General features: G+C 50.1%; 1 protein-coding gene across 14 annotated transcripts in view; it reads left to right on the top strand.

The window, feature by feature from the left end:
• Positions 1 to 19447, top strand: part of ANKRD26 (ankyrin repeat domain containing 26) — an 829339-nt gene that overhangs the window by 468661 nt on the left and 341231 nt on the right. For all 14 annotated transcript variants that reach the window (XM_069228894.1, XM_069228896.1, XM_069228898.1 and 11 more), the window contains one exon: positions 11713 to 11888. In XM_069228894.1, coding sequence (XP_069084995.1) covers positions 11713 to 11888 — 176 coding nt within the window. The remainder of the gene's footprint in view (positions 1 to 11712; positions 11889 to 19447) is intronic.

Below are 19447 nucleotides of genomic sequence, written 5' to 3' on the forward strand. Positions count from 1 at the left end.
TTCCCGATCCTGTGGGACTCTGGCAGGACCCAGGGGGTAATGCCAGCTCCTGTGGGACTCCCACAGGAGTATAGGGGACAGTGCGAGATGACCAACAAGGAAAAAAGCTCTCTTGGCCAATTAGATTGCTCTAATTTTGTTTTGTTTTTTTAATTGCGTGTCCGCAGGATTCCGCCAGAGTCCCACAAACCTAACCGTCCACATATTTCTAAATTCAGAACCTTAATTTCTCAAAAACCTGATTTATACCATGTTAGAAATTGGGTCTCTAGTTGGCAGAGGCATGCACCCTGTTCAAGAAGGGATCACAAACCTAGTCAGGGTAAGTCAGATCATCATAAATTAAACTGTTCTCCCCCTCTGGTAGCTTGGCACAGAGAAGGCAAGCTTACCTTAAGCGGCAATGTGTAAAGTATTTGTGCAACACACACACAATGAAAACACCATAAAAAGACTCCACATAGATTTAGAAAAATCGAATTTATGTGAGTAAAACAAGACCAAAATGAAAAAAATCCAATCAGTAGAAGTCGTGATATTAATGGTTAAATGTAGAACTAAAAATATTGCTTAGCAGTTAAAAGGTTACTGGAGGTCGTGAGGGATCGGTGCAGATCCAAAGTTCAGGCTGACCGTAATGGAGGGTAAGCCGGCTACAGAACCTACGCAGCATCTGCTGAAGAAGTACCTTGTATGAATCAAGCGTTGATGTCGAAGCAAATGCAAAAGCGATGCAGTGATATTTTCCATGCAGTCAGGTCCTGCGTCGGCATTCAGCTTCGCAGAGATGAATGCAATGTGTCATTGTCGAGCCGCACAGAGTCGTTGCCAGGCCTCACAGGCTGTGAATCTTGTTGAACAGCCTTTGCGTCACCATCGAAAGGGTGATGTGTGGGTTCAGACTAGTGCAATGGTGAGGATTCATCAGTGTTTGCAGAAATCGGCTGCAAAACCGACTTCGGAGGCATAGGACTGAAAGGGGCACCTCAGGCAAGGGTAGGACTCACAGATGACAGTCCAGCAGCACGAGGAGAGTTGCAGGCAGTCTTTGATGTCCCTGAGACTGCAGAAGAACAGCGGGCCAGCCAGCAAGCCCTTGGAGTTACTCTGGGTTCAAATGAGATGGGTCCAGTCCTTGTCCTCATCAAGGCAGAGATCAGCAGGGCAGCTCAGCAAAGCAGTGAAACAATTCCTTGGAACAGTAAGTCCAGGAAAAGTGGAAGTCAGCATAGCAGTCTTTACTCCAGCAGAGTTCTTCCCAGGTTTAGTAGTGTACTGGTTTGGTAGGGACAGAGCCCCAGCACTTATACACAAATGTGCCATTGAAGTGGGGGTGACTTAAAAGCAGCTCCCTCGAGTGCACAGGTTCCCCTTCCATCCCAACCTTGGCTCCGGACTATAAGTAGGTGGTCATCAGCCCTTAGTGTATTGAAAGGTTTCCTATTGAACATGTACGTTTCCTTTCCCCTCCACCCTTCCTGCCCAGGAAGGCCCATCACAATGCAAATTAGCTCTTCGCAAACCCACCCTTCCTGTGTTTGTGGCTGTCTAGAGGGAATGCACAACATGCACCTGTCACCTAGCCCATACGTGTATTGGCAAAAAGCTCCAAGACCCAAAGAGCAGTAAGAGCAGAGAAGTGGCCACTTTCTAAAAGTGGCATTTATAACATAGTAATGTTAAATCCGACTTTTTTATTAAAGAGGACTTATCATTACCATTCCAATAATAAAAGAAACATGATGTAGCTACTCCTTTCTGAACAGGAATTACAGCTTAAAGGTATATTAAGGAATTCCCAATAGTGTCCTATTAGAGGAGTGGCACCCTGCCCTATGGGCTATGTAGGGCCTACCTCAAGGGTGACTATATGTAATAAAAGGGGAGATAAGGCTTGGCGAGAGTTTTAAATGCCAAGTCGAAGTGGCTGTGAAACTGCACACACAGGCTATGCAATGGCAAACCTGAGACAAGTTTAGAGGGCTTTGTAAGTGGGTGGCACAATCAGTGCTGCAGGCCCACTAATTGCATTTAATTTGCAGGCCCTGTGTTTATGGTGTACCACTTTAAAAAGGGACTTACAAGTAAATTAAATATGCCAGTTGTGGATACACCTGTGTCACTTTGTGTAGGGGAGAAGCATGTGCACTTTAGCACTGGCCAACAGTGGTAAAGTGCTCACAGCCCTAAGGCCGACAAAAAGACACAGCAAAAATGTGAGGCAAACAGGCAAAAAGATTGGGGGAAGACCACCCTGAGGCTTTCAGGTCTAACGCATGTCTCTCACAGCTGAAAGTGGGGAGAGCTACCCGACCTCTAGGGAGTTCTCATCACTAAGGCGGAAAAACATAGACAGACACCATCAGCATTGGTTTTGTCTACCCTAAGTCTGTGTTTCACCCTGAAGTCCATACCCTGTAGGTAAATGGACCACCTCATCAATTTGGGATTTTCACCCCTTATTTGTATTAGCTACCTGAGGGGCTTGTGATCAGTGTGAATCAGGAAGTGAGTACCAAACAGGTATGGCCTTACCTTCTTCAGTGCAGAAACCACATCAAAGGTTTCTCTTTCCATAGCACTCCACCTTTGTTCCTGGGGAAGTATCCTCCTCGAGGTGAAGGCTAAAGATTGGTTCAGGACTTCTTTATTGAGCTGTGATAAAACTGCCCCATGCCATGTTCTGAGGCATCTGTTTGAACGATAAACTCTTTGGAGAAGTCAGTGGCCTTGAGCATGTGTGCTGTGCATATGGCTTGCTTCAGGGAGTTGTATGCGTTTTGTCATACCTCTGTCCAAATCACATTTCTGGGCTGCTTCTTCAAAGTCAGCTCTGTCAAGGGGTAAAAAATGCTACCATATCCCTTGACAAACCTCCTGTAATGCTCTGTGAAGCCCAAGAATGCTCTGGCCTCAGTCTGGGTTTTGGGGGCTCCCAGGTCATGATAGTTTCTATCTTGGCATGGAGGGGCTGCTCCTTACCCTGGCCCACCAGGTGTTCAAAGTACACCACAGACCCCTGCCCTATCTGACAGTTACTGGCCTTCATAGTCAGGCTTACCTGTTGCAGAGCCTGAAGCACTTCCTGGAGGTAAGAGGTGGTCCTTCCAGGTGCTACTGAAGAAAGCTATGTCATCCAGATATACAGCTGGGAAGGTTTCCATACCAGCAATTACCTGATTCATTAACCTCTGGAAGGTGTCAGAAGCATTTATAAGTCCAAAGGGCTTTACACAAAATTGGTAATGGCCCTTTGAAGTGGAGAAGGCTGACCTCTCCTTGGCACCGTCCGTTAGGAAAATTTGTTACTACCCTGATGTCAGATCAAAGGTACTTAAGTACTTGGCATCCCCTAACTGGTCAGTCAGCTCATTAGCCCAGGGATGGGATGAGTATCTGCCATGGTCACAGAATTCAGACCTCTATAATCCAAACAAAACCTCATTTCAGATGTTGTGCCTGGTAGAGTAGCTTTTGGTAAGAGAACCACAGGACTGGTCCAGAGGGATCTATCACCCCCAACTCCTGCATTTTAGAAATGTCACTCTTAATGCTGGCCCTCACTTTATCCGACAACCTGTAAGACTTATTTTTGACAGGGAGTTTGCCCCCTGTGTCCACATCATGGTACACAGGTGGCTAATCCCAGTAGTAAGGGAGAATAGTGAGGCAAACTGCCCCAACACTTTGCAGCAGTCACTTTGCTACTCAGGAGTCCAAGTAGGGGGAAGAATGACTCCTTCTACAGACCCATCCCTCTCCTTGGAGCCTAAGAGCTCTTCTCCATCTGTCATAAACAGCATGGTGAGCTCAGACCTCTCTGTGGCATTTGAGGTGATTGTTGTGGAGCACCCTGAGAGTTTGCCTGACGACGTAAGGTCCACCAGGTAAGTTACCTTGCCCTTCCTCTCAGTTACCTCATAGGATCCAGTCCAGCAGTCCTGGAGGGCCCCAGGCTCTACTGGTTCCATACTTTCTGCCCAGGCTGAAATTCCACAGCAGTAGAATTTTGGTCATACCAGTCGTTCATCACAGCCTGCCTGGCTTCTAAGTTGTTAGAAGCTTGCTTCTACAACTTAGCCATTTGGGCCCTCAATGTCAGCATGTAACTTACTACTGCCTGGGGGATCTTCCTGGGAGCGTGCTCATGGCCTTCCTTGACCATATTCAGAGGTCCTCTGGCTGGGTGTCAGAACCTCAAAGGGGCTAAAGCCCACTCCCTTCTGTCTTACCGCTCTGTAGGCAAACAGGCAAGGCAAGAGAATATCCCACTTTTTTCTCAAGGCCTCAGGAGTGCTTCTGATCATTGCCTCAAGGGTCTTGTTGAATCTCTCAACAAGCCCATTGGTGTGTGTGTGGTAAGACATGGAGAGCTTGTAGGTTACCACTCACTCCTTCTACATTAACTGTATGTAAGCAAAAACGAAGTTTGTGACCCTGTCAGACACAACTTCCTTCGGGAAACCCATCTGGGGAAAAATCTCCATCAGAGCCTTTACCACTGCAGGTGCAGTTGTGGTCCTCAGAGGGATTGCCTCTGGGTACCTGTGGCATGATCCACCAAGACCAGGATAAACCTGTGACTGGAAGTAGCCCGGGGAGCCATAGGCCCAACAATGTCAATGCCCTGCCACTCAAAGAGTTTGCCAATGACAGGCAAGGGATTAAGGGGAGTCCTTTGACCTCTGCCCTATCTTCCCACTGGCCTGGTAGGTAACGCACATCCTACAGAAGGTATCTGAGGAAGTTCTGATTTTGGACTAGTAAAAAGGGGGGGGGGAAGCCTTGCAAAGCTCTCATCCTGGCCCAATGTTCACCCAAGACAATCGCGTGAGCCTGCTCCAGTAGGAAGGCACTGTAGCTTTGGGGGACCACCAGGGCCCTTGCTGTTCCATGCTAGGAGCCTTGGGCTCACTGTAAAGGTGGTTGTCCTCGCAGCAAATGTGGTAATTACCTGCTGCTTGGGCTCAGTCTGGTGCCTCATGCCTTCAAGAATTGGACACTCCCTTGGTGCCCTACAGAACTCACCTTGGTGGCGCCTCCTCCTACATGCCATCCAGCAAATGTAGGCAGGTCACCAAGTGACTCTGGGGCAGCCACCACAGGCACCCCATCCATATCATCGGGGGTGCAGTCAGGGTCTTCCCATTTAAGCAGCTGGCTGGAAGGTGGTACTTTTTCTGGGCACTTGGGATTTCCTTTGTGGTGTCTATACTCGTAGCACTTGGGATTTATGGACTGCTGACTTTTGATAATGTGGAGTAATTAGCTGTGCATGGTGAGGGCATGAGTTATAGTTACCTTAGCGTGCAAGTTTTAGTTACTTGAAAGAACGGTAACTATAACTGCTGAATATCTGATCAAGACTTCTAGCTACGGATTCCTTACCTTAGAATTTCCCCCACTGGTATCCGACTGGATCTGCAGATTTGTCTTCGAGCAATACCCTTGCATATTGGTAGGTGGCCTTGGTTGATTCCGCGAGCGTCATTGGCGTCGTAGTCGCTGTGATGACGTCAGGAGTAGTACATAGATGCCGCCTCAGCGCAATGATGCCAGTTCTTTTCTTTCTGCACCACGCACTGATCCGGAGAGAACTACCCTGGTCTCTTTTTGACTGATTCCCACCGTTTTGTTGAGTTTTGTTGTGAGTTTTTGGTGCGTCAAGGATGTCCCCGAAGACCGGGTTCAAGCCGTGCGAGGACTGTCAGCTCATGATGTCAGTGACAGATCCGCATCAGGTTTGTTTGTGGTGCCTGGAGCTCGACCACGACCCAAAGTCGTGCTCCGAGTGCCGGACCATGCACCTGAAGGCCTTAAGGGAGTCTTCTCTCAAGCTCATGGTGGCCCGGCGAGCGACTGCGCGTAGGTCTAGTCTCGCTCAAGAAGAAGGTCTCGAGATTGTTCGCGGACCCACCACCACTCGTCTTCCTCCAAATCTTCGGGTACTGGTAAGAAAAAGAAGTCGTCGAAGCGGTCTCATCGCACTTCGACTTCGCCCCCTCGCTTGGCTGATGCCACGCGGCGAGAGCATCGACGCTCAAGGCCTCTGTCCTCGGAGCCTGCTTCTGGGTCTGCTTTGCGCCTTCAACAAGTTTGCGGGAGCTGGAGGGACCCCTGTTTAACTTAAGGAGTTCTGTGAGGCCATAGAGGGCCTTTGGGGCCAAAGAGTTCAGTTGACAGGCCTTTGGGTTCCGTGCCAGCGGCATCGGCACTGGCCACCAAGGTCCCCTCTGGATCCACTCGCGGATCCGCACCAGTGCCTGTCACACCACTGAGACCTTCTCTGGCGCTGGGTCATTTGTCGACGCTCCTGATGTCGGTAGTGCCCACTATTGACGTCAAACCGATCCTTATCCCCAACGATTTGGAGTCAGAGCGGCTGCCTCTGTCTTCGATGGGGTTACTCACCACAGGTCAGATTTAGACCCTTTTTCTTATGGGTACGAATACGGGGAAGGATTGAGGGGTGGGTCCCTAGACCCTTAGGAATACCAGGATGACCCATCTTTGGACTGGGCACAAGAATAGGGCGAAGCTAGTGGACTGGACACTTCTCCAGATGCTGGCATGCTGCCTGCTCCTACCGTGGCTACGGCAGAGGGAGTGACCTATGGTGTAGTGGTCAGTAGGGCGGCTGAGGTCCTTGGCCTCGAGCTACCTACTGTAGAGGTCAGGTCCAACCTCCTGACAGAGGTGCTTCAACCAGGGGCTTCCACATCTGAGCCCTTTTTACCTTTCAATGAAGCACTCACCGATGTCCTTTTGGGTACTTAGTCCAAACCCAACACAGGGTCTCCTGTGAATAGGACTATCGCACGCCACCATCGGCCCACTCCGAACGACCCTAAATTCTTGTCCCAACACCCCACATCTGAGAGACTTGTCATCCAGGCTACCTCTTCCTCAGGTGCATTCCCTTCCGCACCCCCAGATAGGGAATCAAAAAGGCTGGAGTTGTTTTCTTCCTCCAGTCTCACGCTGCTGTCTGTGAACACTGCATGCCTTTTGGGCCGCTATACCCACTCTTTGTGGGATATGGTTGCGCAGGTTTTGCCGCAGATACCGGAGGAGGCCCTTGCTATCGTCTCTTAAGATGTCACAGATGGGAGAGATGCGGCGAAGTTCACGATCCGATGTGGGCTGGACATGATCCACTCTCTGGGCAGATCGGTTGCTACGATGGTGGCCTTGAGACGCCACGCCTAGCTGCTTACTTCTGGTTTTTCGGGGGATATCCAAGTCTCTCATGGACATACCCTTTGATGGCTCCTGTCCCTTTGGAGACAAAGCGGACTCTCCCTTGGCGAAATTCAAGGATTCCTGGGCTACGGCTCGGTCCCTTGGTCTTTCAGCTGCCCCTCGGCCCAGCAGTCTGCTTTTCAACCCTTTTGTGGCCACAGAAGGGGCTCCCTGTCGCATCCCCCACCCAGCCTCTGTGCCACCCATGCTGTTCAGCCGCTTCGCGGCCGGGGATGCGGAATTCCATGTGGACGTGGAACAGGGAACCAGAGGTCTGCCCAGTCCACCTCTGTCCCCACTGCAGCCTCCAAACCCTCCTAGTCCGTCCCCTCACTCCCATCCAGTTGGCGGCAGGATTCGCCATCACCTACCCCACTGTGAATCCATCACTACGGACAGGTCGGTTTTGCAGATCGTTGAAAGGGCTTCTCTCCCCCTTTTGAATCTGCCCCACCGGCCATGCCTCCATCACTCAGCCAACTCCCGGAGGATAATTTGACACTTCTCCGCCAGGAAGTTGTGGCTCTCTTAGCCAAGGGAGCTATAGAGACGGTCCCTGTGTCAGAAGTGGTTTGTGGTTGTTATTCCTTCTACTTTCTGGTGCCGAAAAAGAAAAAGGGCTTACATCCTATCCTAGACCTTCGGGACCTCAACTACTTCCTCAAGAAGGAGAAATTCAAAATGCTCACCCTGGCTCAGGTTTTGTCTTCCTTAGACCCAGGAGACTGGATGGTAGCGTTGGAAAGTGATTGCTGTGGTTGCAGCTCATCTGCGCAGGTTAGGGGTCTCAGTCTTCTCCTAACCTCGACGACTGGCTATTGAAGGCGGACTCACCCCAGAAAGTCGTCTCCCACCTTCAGACTACGGCGAGCCTCCTGCACATGCTTGGGTTCACTCTAAACGTGCCGAACACCTGACTCCCTCTCAGACGTTCCTTTTCATCGGAGCTGTTCTGGACACAGTGCAGTTTCGGGCTTATCCTCCCGAAAAGCAAGTCCAAGATATTCAGGCTATGATTCTGATCTTTCAGCCTCTGTCTTGGGTTTTGGTGAGACTGACTCTGAGGCTGCCGGGCCTCATGGCCTCCTGCATCCTGCTAGTGACACATGCCAGATGGCATATGCGGGCTCTGCAGTGGGAAGTTCCAGGAGGCGCAGCATCAGGGGAATCTCTCTGACATGGTCCCGATCTTGGAGGGGACTGTGAAAGACCTGCAATGGTGGCTTTTGAATGTGCATTGAGTCATGGCAGAGACCTCTCCCTTCCCCAGCCAGATCTATCTATAGTGACAGATGCGTCGCTTCTGGGTTGGGGAGGCCACATGGGAGCAGTGGAGATCCGAGGCCTCTGGTCTCCGGCGGAGTCTGGGCTCCATATCAATCTTCTGGAGCCCCGGGTGATCAGGCTTGCATTGAAAGCATTTCTTCCCTCTCTCAAAGGGAAGGTAGTACAGGTGTTCACGGACAATACTGCGGCCATGTGGTACTGCAACAAACGGGGTGGAGTGAGGTCCTAGACCCTTGGTCAGGAGGCACTACATCTCCGGACATGGCTGGAACATCATGGCAGAACCCTGGTGGTTCAACATCTGGTGGGATCTCTCAACACCAGAGCAGACAAACTCAGCTGTCAATGAACAGCCGATCACGAATGGCGTCTCCATCTGGAGGTGGCGCAAGGTGTCTTTCAGCAGTGTGGAGAGCCTTTATTAGATCTGTTCGCCTCCACAAAGAACGCACAATGTTGGATGTTTTGCGTGTTGGAGTTTCCAAGACGATGCTCGCGATTTTCGGCTTGATTGGAACTCCGGCCTCCTTTATGCCTTTCTGTCTAAACCACTTCTGCCCAGAGTTCTCAAGAAGATCAGGAACGACCAGGCCCAAGTCATCTTGGTAGCTCTGGACTGTGCACAGAGAGTATGGTATTCAGAGCTATTGAGTATGGCCATCGATCCTCCACTGTGACTGCCTCTTCGGGCGAATCTTCTGTTGCAGCAGCAGGGGACATTCTCCACCCGAACCTGTCCAATCTCCGCCTTCATGCGTGGAGATTTAGCGGCGCCAGTTAACGACTTTTGATCTTCCACCCGAAGTCTGTGATGTTATCTTGGCAGCCAGGCGTCCCTCCACCAAAATGGTATACGCCTATCGTTGGCATAAATTTGTGGCATGGTGCACCAACAGATCTGTTCATCCCCTCTCTACCCCTCTATCTAAGGTTATTTTGTTCATTCTTTCTTTGGCCCAGCAGGGCTCTGCTCTGGGCACCCTTAAACGGTATTTATCTGCCATTTCGGCCTTTCTTAGGTTACCTGATCATCCTTCACTCTTTAAATCTCCTATTGTGAGTAGATTCCTAAAAGGTCTTATCCATTTATTTCCTCCCACTCCTTTTATCATGCCTCAGTGGAACCTCAATCTTGTCCTTACTTTTGTATTGTGTACTCCCTTTGAGCCCATACACAATTGTCCCTTATGGCTCCTCACCTTCAAATCTGTCTTTCTTGTTACCATCACGTCTGCTCACAGGGTGAGTGAGCTTCAGGCCCTTTCGTCCAAATCTCCTTTCTTCTCTGTGCACACTGACAAAGTGGTTTTGCGCACTAAGGCTTCCTTCCTTCCAAAGGTGGTTACGCCTTTTCATGTAGGCCAGTCCATCACCCTGTCTACTTTTTACACCCCCCCACATCCTTCCCATGGGGAGAAGAGACTCCATCGTCTGGACCCAAACAGAGCGTTGACGTTCTATCTTAATTGTACTAAAGATTTCCGGGTGGACGATCAACTCCTTGTTGGGTATGTGGTTGCGAACAAAGGGAAGGCGGTGCATCTCTTGATGAGTACTTCTTTGCATCAAGATGTGCTACGCTTTGGCCAAGAAGCAACACCCTGAGGACTTGCGTGCTCATTCCACCAGAGCGACTGCTGCTTCCACTGCATTAGCATGCGGAGTTCCTGTCCTGGTTATCTGCCAGGCAGCTATGTGGGCGTCCCTGCACACATTTGTTAAACACTACTGCCTGGACAGTCAGGTCCGTCTGAATGTCTACATTGGTTGTTCGGTCCTGCAGGACTTTCTAGTATGATCTTGGTTCACAGCCCACCTCCGAGGATGTCATTGCTTGGGTATCTATTCTAAAGTAAGGAATCTACAAATAGAAGTCCCTATCAGATGTACAAGTTACTTACCTTCGGTAACGAACTATCTGGTAGAGACATATTCTAGGTGCAGATTCCTTACCGACCCACCAATCCTCCGCGCTTGCGAACTGATTTCTAGAGACAGGAATTCCCCTTCAGGTCCTTAGCTCTGGCGCACCAATTTCAGTGTTCTTAGCGGCTCTGCGCTTTGGTGTGGAAAGTCGTTAAAAGAAACTGACGTCACTGCGCTGAGGCGGCATCTGTGTACTATTCCTGACGTCATCACGCCGACTACGATGCCAACAATGCCTGTGGAGTCGACCGACGCACAAGGGTATTGCTCAAAGAAAAATCTCCTGATCCAGTCTGACTCCTGGGGGAAATTCTAAGGTAAGGAATCTATATATGTATGTACAAATTCGTTTGACATATTTAAATCTGACTTTGTACGTATCGGTGCATGTATACCTATATATGTACATTTAGATACAGATATATGCACACATACATATCAAACACATGAGCAACGCTTTCTAATCAAAGGTGGTACACTGAGTAGCTGTGGTGTTGGGGCACAAGGGTTGGGGGGCAGGACAGATAGGGCTTGGGCATGGTCCCATCTGCCTCCACACCCCCATCTAGAGACATCACTGCTGTGAACCCTATTGTACTTTTAGCAGGAGGAAATCTAATGACTGCATCCCTCTTGGGGATTGCACCATTGTGGATAATAGCCACTTTCACAGTTAAATAAACTATTGTAGGTTCTTTCAGTTGGAACATGTAAGAACACATGTTCCACTTTAGAATGTACAGAACCCTGCCTTAGGTCTAGCTAGGCCAGGCTTAGGGGTGATTTAAGTATATTAAAAAGGGAAAACCTGACTTTACCCTGACTTTACATGGTAAAGTCGAGTTAACACTATCCTTCCAGTTTGCAATTGCAGGCTAGGAGCCATCTTTTACTAATGTCACACTCAGGGTGGCACAATCAGTGCTGCAATCCCTGGTGTGACTGCTTAACTTTTTGGCCCTGGGTATACCTGGATACCATTTACTAGGGATTTACAGTAAGTTAGCATAGTGCCAGTTGGATATAACCAATAAAACAATCACAGTTAAAAGTTGGGGCACAGACACAGAGGGCTGGTTAGCAGACTTCGGAGCACTTTCAGAGTTGAAAAGCCAGCAGAATCAGCCCAAATCCTCTGGAGGTGACCATACAAAAAGAGGCATTTTCTTGCACAGGCAGTAGTATTAAGTAAAGTGACTGGTATTGTATATTTTGACTCCTATAGGCATATATATATATTTTTTTTCATTCTTACAGATGCAAGAAACTGAGGAAATACACTTGCAGTCTGAACGTTGTATCCATGACTTAAAAAATATGTTGGATAACAAGGAACGAGAAGTAATTGCTGTATCTCAGAAACTTCATGAGATCTCTTCTGTAACCTCTGGGACAGAGAAAACTGTAAAGCAACTAGAAGAGCATGTACAAATGTAAGAATTTTCTTTACTTTTTCGAAGTGTTACTAGTTAAGGGTTTGATAAAGAGTTTGCAGAATACAGGATTCAAATGTCACATGTGTCCTACCTAAAGTCCATTGACATTAATATATTCTGTTTGACAGATATCCTGCACTGGCCAAGCTCTAAATCCTCCCCAAACTGTGTTACTGTCCTCCAGGTTTGCCACTTTTAGAATTAAGTAAGCCTTAACCGATAGAGTTCGGGAAATCTTTAGTAAAATGGAAATCCACTAAAGTTTGTTTTACCTTGATAGAACGAGCAGCCAATAATGGTTTTATTGTTTCATGCTACTAAACACCATCTCAATAGTATATTGTGTAGGAATTTGAAAGAATATCTGCATCTGGTAGAGACTTCTAGCTGCAGATTCCTTACCTTAGAATTCCCTGGTGTCAGCTTAGAATCCAGAATTTTTCTGCTGAGCTGTACCCTGCGAGTGCCTTTGGGTGATGTCGTTCGAATCCACGTGCGTTGTCCGGCTCTGCGTGGCGTCGTTGGAGCCATCTGTGACATCACGGTCTTCTATATAGGCACCACCCCGGCGCGCGTACGTCAGCTCTTTTCCTTCCACGCCGGTTAAGCGCAGATCCAGAAAGAGCTATCCTTTTTCTTCGTCGTTTATCGAGTCTTTTTCCTTGATTGCTTTGGGAAAGTCAGGATTCAAGCTGTGTGGTGCATATCATCGCACCGTGTCTCTGGTGTCTCGAAAAGGACCACGATTCGACATCGTGTTCTGACTGTCGGACCATGGCTCCGAAGGCCTTGAGGGAGAGATCCCTCAAACTTCTGGAGGCCCGGCAGCCGTCTTCCGTCGGCGCGACTCAGAGGAGGTCACTGTCCCGCAGTAGGAGGAGGTTGCGGCACCGCTCCTGGGGCCCCAAGTCCTCTTCCTCGCATTCAAGGTCATCGGGGAACTCAGGTAAGAGGCACAAAAAGAAGAAGTCCAAGCGGACTTCGACTTCACCATGCCCATCGGGCGACGAGGCATCTAGGGAAAGTCGACGTTCCGAGCGCGGAGCCGTCGCCAGGGCTGACCCCCGCTCAAATTAAAGAATTTTACGAGGCTATGTGCATTGTTTTTGAGTGGGCTTCACCCTTGGGTGGGTCTTTGGGCCCCATGGGGGTCAGCGGGGGCCCCATCGGATTCGACGTTGGCAGCTTCGGCCTCTGCACCGTTGGCGACCCCAGGATCCGATAGCGGATCCGGACCGGCACCGGTCCCACACAGTCGACCTCCTACAGCGCCGGGTCTGACTTTGCCGCTTCCTCCACCACCGGCGCCCACTGGTGGTAGCCCCATCCTCATCCTGGGTGATCTGGAGCCGGAGCAACTTCGATTCACACCGACTTCGACGGCGCTGATCAGGCCCAGATCTTTGTCTGAGCCTTAAGTTGGACAGCCAGGCACAGGAGAGAAGTGGGAGGGGTCAGAGGACCCTTTGGAGTTTGAACTGGAGCAGGAACAGGACTGGTAGGAGGATCTAGGAGAAGTCAGTGGACTGGATACTTCTCCAGATGCTGGCATGCTTTCTCCTCCTAATATGGCTACAGAGGAGGGGGCTTCTTATGCTATGGTGGTGCGTAGGGCAGCTGAGGTCTTGGACCTAGATTTGCCCACGGTGTCAGTCAGGAGGAATCTCCTGACAGAGGTGCTTCAGAGCCGATGTTTCCCTTCAATGAGGCTCTTACGGACGTCCTTCTGGGAACATGGTCCATACTCATCACAGGGGCTCCTGTGAACAGGACAGTCGGCCGCCGCCATAGACCTGCTTCAAATTACCCTAGTTTCCTCATGCAAAACCCCACCCTGGAAAGCTTGGTGGTCCAAGCTTCCGCTTCCTGTGGTGCCTTCGCTTCCGCTCACCCAGGCTGTCAGGGATGGGAGGGATGCAGCCAAGTTTACAATCACATGTGGCTTGGATACAACCGACTCACTGGGTAGAGCAATTGCGTCTACAGTGGCCCTATGTCGCTACGCTTGGCTACTTTCAACTGGCTTTTCAGGGGATGTCCAGTGGAGTTTGATGTACATGCCTTTTGATGGCTCTCGCCTTTTTGGAGAGAAGGCAGACTCCACGCTTGAGAGGTTCAAAGATTCTCGAGCTACGGCCAGATCTTGGGCCTCTCAACACCAACTCCCTTTCGGTCTCACCGGCACCCCTCAGATGTTCACGAAGGTGATGGCAGCTCATCTGGGATTTCAGTTTTCCCCTACTGAGATGATTGGCTGTTGAAGGCTCTGATGCCCCAGGCTCTCGTCACCTATAGTCGACGTCGGACCTCCTGCAGTCGCTGGGGTTTACTATAAATGTGCCAAAGTCACACCTGACTCAGAAGCTCACTTTCATCGGAGCGGTTCTGAACACAGTGCAGTATCGGGCGTATCCTCCCAAGCAGCGAGTTCAGGATATACAGGTTATGATACCGATGTTTTGGCATTTGTCCTGGATTTCGGTGAGACAGACTCTGAGGTTGTTGGGACTCATGGCTTCCTGCATCCTATTAGTCAAACATGCCAGATGGCATATGAGGGTTCTGCAGTGGGACCTGAAGTTCCAATGGGCACAGCATCATGGAAATCTTACCGACTCGGTTCAGATCTCTGAGGGAACTGCAAAGGATCTGCAGTGGTGGTTAGTGAACTGCGATTGGGTCAAAGGCAGACTCCTCTCCCTTACCCAACCAGATGTCACAGTAGTGTTGGACACATCACTTCTGGGGTGGGGCGGCCATCTGGGAGAGGTGGAGATCAGAGGTCTCTGGTCTCTGGCAGAATTCGGGCTCCATATAAACTTGTTGGAGCTTTGGGCGATCCGACGAGCACTAAAAGCATTTCTTCTTGTTGTGAAAGGGAAGATAGTGCAGGTGTTCACAGACAACACTACCACGATGAGAACAAGCAGGGCGGTGTGGGGTTGTGAACCCTTTGTCAAGAGGCTCTGAGTCTCTGGACATGGCTGGAACATCAGAGCATAACCCTGGTGGTTCAACACCTTGCAGGTTCTCTGAACGCCAGGGCGGACAAGCTCAGCCGGCGATGCTTAGCGGATCACAAATGGTATCTCCATCCTGAGGTGGCGCAAGGACTCTTTCAGCAGTGGGGAGAGCCTTGTTTAGAGCTGTTCACCTCTGCAGAGAACGTGCAATGTCAGCAGTATCGCGCGTTTGAGTATCCAAGGCGGCTATCGCTAGGCAACGCTTTTCATCGCAAGTGGAGTTCAGGCCTCCTGTACGCCTTTCCGCCTATACCACTTCTGCCCAGACTTATCAGGAGTGATCGGGCCCAAATAAACCTAGTGGCTCCGGATTGGACACAAAGGGCCTCATTCTCACCCTGGCGGTAATTACCGCCAGGGCGGAGGCCGGCAGTAGCACCGCCAACAGGCTGGCGGTGCTCCGCCGGGCATTCTGACCGCGGCGGTACAGCCGCGGCCAGAAGCGGAAAGCCGGCGGGCTACCGCCGACTTTCCGCTGCCCGTCTGAATCCTCCATGGGGATTCAGACACCCCCTACCGCCATCCTGTTCATGGCGGCTCTCCCGCCATGAACAGGATGGCGGTAGGGGATGCCGCGGGGCCCCTGGGGGCCCCTGCCGTGCCCATGCCAATGGCATGGGCACGGCAGGGGCCCCCGTAAGAGGGCCCCAAAAAGTATTTCAGTGTCTGCCCAGCAGACACTGAAATACGCGACGGGTGCAACTGCACCCGTCGCACCTTCCCACTCCGCCGGCTCAATTCTGAGCCGGCATCCTAGTGGGAAGGTTGATTTGCCCTGGGCTGGCGGGCGGCCTTTTGGCGGCCGCCCGCCAGCCCAGGGCAAATGTCAGAATCACCGCCGCGGTCTTTCGACCGCGGTGCGGTGTTCCGACGGCGGTACCTTGGCGGACGGCCTCCGCCGTCCGCCAAGGTCAGAATGACCGCCAAAGAGTCTGGTATCCAGAGCTTCTCAAAATGAGCCTCAGTCCTCCAATCAGGTTGCCTCTTCGGGAGGATCTTCTGTCGCAGCAGCAGGGGAAGGTTCTCCACCTGAACCTGTCAACTTTGCGGCTTTATGAGTGGAAGTTGAGCAGCAACAGTTGATGGTTTATGACCTCCTTCCCGAAGTCTGTGATGTCATTCTGGCAGCCAGGGTCCCCTCTACTAAGTCGATTTACTCCTGCCGGTGGAAAAGTTTTGTTTAATATTTTACAGAGAGGTCTATTGATCCTCTTTCTTCTTCTCTATCTAATGTCGTTTTGTTCATTCTATCACTCACCTAACAGGGTTCCCCCTTAGGGACTCTTAAGGGCTATCTTTCTGCCTTATCGGCTTTTCTTCGATTGCCCGATCAACCATCTTTAAGTCTCCCATTGTAATGAGATTCTTAAAAGGGCTTGCACATATGTTTCCTCCTATGCCTTTTGTTATGCTCCAATGGGACCTTAATCAAGTACTCCCTTTTCTAATGTGTGCTCCTTCTGAGCCTTTACATAACTGTCCTCTCTAGCTGCTCACTATCGAAAAGCCTTCTTAGTGGCGATCACATCTGCCAGGAGAGTGAGTGAGCTGCAGGCTTTATCATCAAAACCGGCATATCTCACGATATATCCTGATGAGGTAGTCCTCAGAACCACGTGTCTCTTTCCTCCCCAAGGTGGTGACCCATTTCCATCTGGGTCAAAATATCACCCTGCTCACCTTCTTTGCACGACTGCATCCCTCTAAGGAAGGGGAGAGTCTCCATCAGCTGGGCCCAAAAAGAGCAGTATCGTTCAACCTTCACCTCACAAAAGAGTTCTGGGTGGACGACCAACTCTTTGTTGGGTACGTTGGTGCAAAGAAGGGTTGGACAATCCAGAAACGATCCATTTCGCGCTGGGTCGATCTCTGTATAAACATTTGCTACACTTTGGCTAAGAAGCAGCCACCAGAGGGCTTGAGGGCTCACTCTACAAGAGGGAAAGCTGCTACCACTTCGTTGGCTCGAGGCATGCCGGTATTTGATATCTGCCAAGTGGCAATGTGGGCCTCCTTGCACACGTTTGAAAGACATTACTGCCTTGATAGCCAGGGGAGGACAGAAGGGCATTTTGCCCGTTCGGTCCTACAGGACTTCCTGGTGTAAATTATATTCTCGCAACCCACCACCAGGAATTATAGCTTGGATATCTATCACAAGGTATGGCATCTGCAGCTAGAAGTCTCTATCAGATGAACAGGTTACTTACCTTTGGTAATGAATTATCTGGTAGAGACTCTATCTAGCTACAGATTCCTTACACCCACCCAGGCCTCCCCGCTCTGCAGACATACATACATTATTTCATGATTTTTTTCCCTTTCTCAAGGGCATGTTTTTTGCAATCAAGAAACAAAAGTAAATAATTGTTGGTTCTTCCATGACTCTGCGCTTCTGGCGTGGGAAGTTGTGGAAAAGAACTGACGTACGCGTGCTGGGGTGGTGCCTATATAGAAGACCGTGACCTCACAGACTAACTATGCTGACAACGCCACCCGGATCTGACGATGGCACGCGGATCCGAACTATGTCACCTGATGGCGCGCGCAGGTTACTGCTCAGCAGAAAAATTCCAGATTCGAATCTGACGCCAGGGATTTCTGAGGTAAGGAATCTGCAGCTAGATAGTCTCTACCAGATAATTTGTTACCGAAGGTAAGTAACTTGTTCATCCATTCCCTGACAGTTATGTAAATATTTGTTTAGAAGTGTATCATCAATGGAAAGGTTTGCCCTAGGGCTCTTGCTCCTAAGGGTATGTCTTTACTCATGTAGAGATTTTAATTTTGATAAAGCTATCCATAGTTCTACTACAAATAATGCTGCTTGATCACTGTTGTGGTCACTACTCCTGCACAGAGTGGTCAGTGGTGTAACATTGTCTGATGTAGTCATATTATTTGGTGGGTTGTAAATCTGTCCTACTCAATTTGCGTAAGTGCCAGGATGCTTCTTATGAAACAACAGTCAAAATGTATAAAATCTTTTAAATTATTCATTCATTCGGATGTAGCTCTTCTTATAGGAAAGGTTGGGGACCTCTGAACACTATGGTGTCAAATAGAGGAAGAGGGTTCGTTCTTCTTACCTGACGTGCTTTCTTATTCCTAAAGCTTGCAGGATATGAAAAAAGGATATTTTGATTAGCATTTAAGTTACAAAGTGAGAGTTGAAAACATGTTCCTTCACAATCAGTGTTTCTCATGAGCTCACTGTAATGCTTATTGAGTTTTTGAGTTTTCCTGCCTCTGTTTTGTTAATGCCCATGTGGTAATGAAATTTCATCACTGTCCTTCAATGAGCATATATAACAAACGTGGGATAAATGCTGTGTATCCATATTGGAGGAGGCTGCAGTTCAACTCATATGTTGGACACCGGTTCCGGTCTGCTGGCAGGTAAGTACCCGCGTCCTCGTGGAGCAGACCAGGGGGGTTTTGTAGAGCACTGGGGGGGGGACACAAACAGGCACACAAAACACACCCTCAGCGGCACAGGAGTGGCCGGGTGCAGTGTGCAAAGTTGGCGTCAGGTTTGTTATAGAAATCAATGGAGGGACCCGGGGGTCACTTAGGTGATGCAGGCAGGGCACAAGGGGGCTTCTCGGGCAAGCCACCGACTGGGCTAGGCAGAGGGTCGCCTGATGGTCACTCCTGCACTGGAGTTTGGTTCCTCTCGGTCCTGGGGGCTGCGGGTGCAGTGCTGGTCCAGGCATCGGGTTCCTTGTTACCAGGCAGTCGCGGTCAGGGGTATCCTCTGGATCCTCTCTGCAGGCGTCGCTGTGGTGTTGCCGGGGGGGTCGTCTCAGGTTACTCACGTGGTCGCAGTCACCTGGGAGTCCTCTCTGCAGTGTTTATTCACTGGAGCTTGAGCCGGGGGTGTCGGGTGCAGATTGTGAAGTGTCACGCTTCCGGCGGGAAGAGAGAGTTCTTTGAAAGTTGTTTCTTTGTTGCAAAAATTTTGCTGTTGGTGAACAGTGCTGCTGTTCTTGGAAGTTTCTTGGTCCTTCGGTATCAGGGCAGTCCTCAGAGGTCGCTGGTCCCTGTCAGATGCATTGTTGTGCAGGTTCTTTGAGTCTGGAGACAGGCCGGTAGGGCTGGGGCCAAGTAAAGTTGTTGTCTCCGTCGTCTCTGCAGGGCTTTCAGGTCAGCAGTCCTTCTTTGTGTAGGTTGCAGGAATCTGATTTCCTGGGTTCAGGGTCGCCCCTAAATACTAAATTCAATACTAAATTTAGGGGTGTGTTTAGGTCAGGAGGGCAGTAGCCAATTGCTACTGTCCTGGAGGGTGGCTACACCCTCTTTGTGCCTCCTCGCTGAGTGGAGGAGGCACATTCCTAATCCTTTTGGGGTAGTCCTCCGAACTCAAGATGGAGGATTTCTAAAGGCAGGGGTCACCTCAGCTCAAGACATCTTAGGGGCTGTACTGACTGGTGGGTGACTCCTCCTTGTTTTTCTTATGATCCTCTCCTGCCTTGCTGCCAAAAGTGGGGCAGTGGCCAGAGGGGCGGGCATCTCCACTAGCTGGGATACCCT

Source organism: Pleurodeles waltl, chromosome 4_1 (assembly GCF_031143425.1).
Source record: "Pleurodeles waltl isolate 20211129_DDA chromosome 4_1, aPleWal1.hap1.20221129, whole genome shotgun sequence".
In the NCBI taxonomy this organism is placed as follows: Eukaryota; Metazoa; Chordata; class Amphibia; order Caudata; family Salamandridae; genus Pleurodeles; species Pleurodeles waltl.